Source organism: Penaeus vannamei, chromosome 26 (assembly GCF_042767895.1).
Source record: "Penaeus vannamei isolate JL-2024 chromosome 26, ASM4276789v1, whole genome shotgun sequence".
NCBI classification, from domain to species: domain Eukaryota; kingdom Metazoa; phylum Arthropoda; class Malacostraca; order Decapoda; family Penaeidae; genus Penaeus; species Penaeus vannamei.
Window position 1 is genome coordinate 34,913,191 of NC_091574.1, and position 4,125 is coordinate 34,917,315.

Genomic DNA, 4,125 nt, shown 5'->3' on the forward strand with positions numbered 1-4,125 from the left:
TTTATTGACATTATTCCATCTTGGTTTGAGCATTTTCTAAAAGGCCCACTACCAGCCGCCGCCTCCGCCGTAGCCTCCTCCACCTCCACCTCCGCTGCTGTATCCACCTGCGCCTCCACCGCTGCCTGAGAAGGAGCCCACCCCAACCAGCTGAGCCCGGACCACGCTGGGGCCTCTGGATCCGCCTCCACCTCCTCCACCATATCCACCGCCTCCTCCTCCGCCTCGTCCACCTCCACCGCCTCCGCCGCTTGAGAAGGAGCGAGCTGCGACGAGACGCGCCCTGACTACGCTGCCGCCTCCTGATCCACCTCCTCCACCAAAGCTACCTCCGCCTCCACCCCCGTATCCACCACTCCCTCCCCCTCCTCCACCGAAGCCTCCTCCTCCACCGAAGCCTCCTCCTCCACCGCCTCCACAGCAACCGCCAGGAGCAGCCGCTGCCACGCTTATGGCGGCCGCGAACGCCACTGCAATCTGGTGAGGAGAAAATGTATGTTGTCTACCGTTTGGTCACCAAGAACCCGTGAGCAGACACGTAGATGATGCACATACGCATACATACAATAATATTACGTATATATTCATATCTACATCAATTTACCTATCATTTTTTCTGTATATTCTTACATGAATGAAATAGAGCTGTCTGTGTATCCACCATCTGCCTATCCACGTATTACAATTACCATTTACTGTGGAAAAACAAACACTTACATATATCCTCATGTTGTGGGGCTGAACCTCAGCAGACTGACGACATCTCGACTCCGCGATCCCTTTATACTCCCCCGTCCACGTTCTCTGAAGCTTGCTCCTTCTGTCCTTCATGCTGTAGAAAAGATGGATGACTAGGTTTCGAATGACGATTTATTGCCTGTATAAAAATCAGATCGTGATGTGACAGATCAAAATAGACACAGAGATTGGCACTGGCTTAGTGTAGCAAGATGTGATGTAGATGTACATATTGTTAGGATAACACGCATGCACGTACAAGACAAGGATAATAAGAACAACAAAAAAACACAGACATTTACATTTCTACAGCGACATGTGTATATCAACGTTTAAACATGAAGTATAACAGAGACACGAGAAGGGAAGAACAGTTGAAGAACAGTCGCAAAGTTTCCAATAAGACTAAAATCCTTATCAGGTGGATTTTTCTCTAATTGATCATCCATTTTGGCGTTTTCGATTGATGATGCATCTAGTTCTGATTCGAGACGTAAATTCCTTATCCTGTTATGACTGCCTTGGATTAACTTTTTGTTCATATATTGCTATTTTTATACTTTTGTTCAGATTTGTACCTTTATATCTATAACACTCTGGTTCCAACTCACGTAACTACTATCTACCTGGCTAGCAAGTTACATATGTATCCGTTTGTCTGTTTATTTATTCATGTGACAATATATTTCTATCTATATATCTATGCGTTTATCTACTTTTATCTATCTATTTATCTTTCTGCCAATTTCTATCTATTTATCTATGTGCCAATTTCTATCTATTTATCGTTGTGCCAATTTCTATCTATTTATCTATGTATGTAACTATATATTTTCTATCCATCTCTCAATCAAGCTATCTATCTTATTTCCAAGAATTTATATAGATATGGAAAAGTTATTACAGACATGTATGTCTATTTACAATGGAATATAACATCAGGTGATATATCTGTAATGGATCATCTATTTTCTCAAATAATGAGGAATCTACTTCAGCTCAAAACGCGCCAATTCTTCTCAACTCATTATGACCGACTTTAATTCTATTTTTACACATACACATTTGTTCAGATTTGCACCTATGCTTATATCTATTACCATCTGGTATCGGACAACGTAACTACTGTCTACCTGTGTGTCTACCTAGCTGTCTGTCCAATTTTCTATCTGGCTTCCTATTTCTATCTATCTATGTATCTATCTACTTCTTTTCATTTCGATGAAAATTACTGCTTCAGAGGAATAGAAAGTCATGAATAACTTATCGACGAAATATTAAGGCATTTTCGCATTTCATTTATGTCATTCAATCTTCTTGGGTTGAGTTTTGTCACGAAGCTTCTTTTCAAACCGCGGCCTCCGACGAAACCTCTCCCACTCCCACGTCCACTGCCATATCCACTTGTACCCGGACCACGCTGGGGCCTCTGGATCCGCCTCCACCTCCTCCACCTTATGCACCGCCACCCCCTCCGCCTCCACCACCTCCACCATATGCACCGCCACCCCCTCCGCCTCCACCTCCCCCACCATATGCAGCGCCACCCCCTCCGCCTCCACCTCCTCCACCATATGCACCGCCACCCCCTCCGCCTCCACCACCTCCACCATATGCACCGCCACCCCCTCCGCCTCCACCTCCTCCACCTTATGCACCGCCACCCCCTCCGCCTCCACCACCTCCACCATATGCACCGCCACCACTGCCTACCCCTGTGCCTACCTACCTGACTTCCTATTTCTATCTATGTATCTATTTACTTCTTTTTATTTATTTACCTGTGTTCATTTCTATCTATTTACCTACGGACATCAGTTTCTATTTGTATTAATCTGCGTATGTATGTTTCTATTGCTATCTATTTTCTGTCCATCTCTATCAATCTTATATATAAGTACATATATATCCATATATCTTATTACCCAGGGCATGTATATATGTGGAAAAATATATAATTTTCGCTTTTTTATATTAACGGGGAAGTCGATAACGGGTTTTGGTTGATGAATCATATAAAGATTATTAATCAAATGAAGTTGCAAAAAGAGAAAGAAAAAGAAAACAAGATAGATGGACAGAGAGAGAGAAAGACCCTTAGATCCAAACATGGATTTCCTTTTCGTTGAAGAGAATTTTAAAGTAGAAAGTCATGAATATCATATGGACGAGATATTTGGGAAACTGCAAAGAACTGTTTTTTATTTTCACATTTTATTTATGTCATTCCATCTTGCTGGGTTGAGTCTTGTCACGGAGCCACGTTACCAGCCGCCGCCTCCGCCGTAGCCTCCTCCACCTCCACCTCCGCTGCTGTATCCACCTGCGCCTCCACCGCCGCCTCCGCCGCTGCCTGAGAAGGAGCCCACCCCAACCAGCTGAGCCCGGACCACGCTGGGGCCTCTGGATCCGCCTCCACCTCCTCCACCATATCCACCGCCTCCTCCTCCGCCTCGTCCACCATATCCACCGCCTCCTCCTCCTCCGCCTCGTCCACCTCCACCGCCTCCGCCGCTGGAGAAGGAGCGAGCTGCGACGAGACGCGCCCTGACTACGCTGCCGCCTCCTGATCCACCTCCACCACCAAAGCTACCTCCGCCTCCACCTCCGTATCCACCACTCCCTCCCCCTCCTCCACTAAAGCCACCTCCACCGCCTCCACAGCATCCGCCAGGAGCAGCCGCTGCCACGCTTATGGCGGCCACGAACGCCACTGCAATCTGGTGAGGAGAAAATATATAAAATGTATATATTATGATATTTATCTATCTATTTATCTATTCCCATACACACACATATTATACGTATATATATGTATGTATATACACACATACATATATATATTTGTTTATATGTATGTATATATATATATATATATATATATATATATATATATATATATATATATATATATATATATATATATATATATATATGCACATACATACATACATGTGTATATATATTTATTTTCTATTCATACATATACATATATATATTTACATATGTCTTTGGGTGTAATAATTGTTATATAACTGTCTAACCGTCTGTTCGTAATAACCATTTTTATCACAAAAGAAGAGACACTTACAAAGATCCTCATGCTTTAAGTTCGTCCTTTTTCGACTGTGACTTCATCTCGACCAGCAGAGCCTTATATACTGGAAGCGTCCTTTCCCGCGAGTTGCCAAATACCTATTATCTTCACCTTTTGCGTCAAAGATTGGCAATAAATCTGCATCGAGTGCTTTCTTCTGTCCTTCGTGTTGTGAAAGGATGGATGACTTGGTTCTGAATGTTCGTGATTGATGTTACCTTTCGGAAAATCGAGACATAATGTTGGGAGTGAAGCTTTCGGATCACCTTAGTTATCGATAGAGTATAAAG

The 4,125-nt window shown here is 43.5% G+C and overlaps 2 protein-coding genes across 2 annotated transcripts; both read right to left on the reverse strand.

The window, feature by feature from the left end:
* Window positions 1-48: 48 nt before the first annotated feature.
* Window positions 49-831, reverse strand: LOC138866678 (uncharacterized). The gene is made up of 2 exons (XM_070139864.1): window positions 718-831; window positions 49-477 (listed from the first exon to the last, which is right to left on the reverse strand). Exons 1-2 carry the CDS (start codon window positions 829-831, stop codon window positions 49-51), a joined length of 543 nt encoding a protein of 180 aa, XP_069995965.1.
* Window positions 832-3,002: 2,171 nt separating this feature from the next.
* On the reverse strand, window positions 3,003-3,841 carry LOC138866679 (uncharacterized). The gene is made up of 2 exons (XM_070139865.1): window positions 3,830-3,841; window positions 3,003-3,458 (listed from the first exon to the last, which is right to left on the reverse strand). Exons 1-2 carry the CDS (start codon window positions 3,839-3,841, stop codon window positions 3,003-3,005), a joined length of 468 nt encoding a protein of 155 aa, XP_069995966.1.
* Window positions 3,842-4,125: the final 284 nt, after the last annotated feature.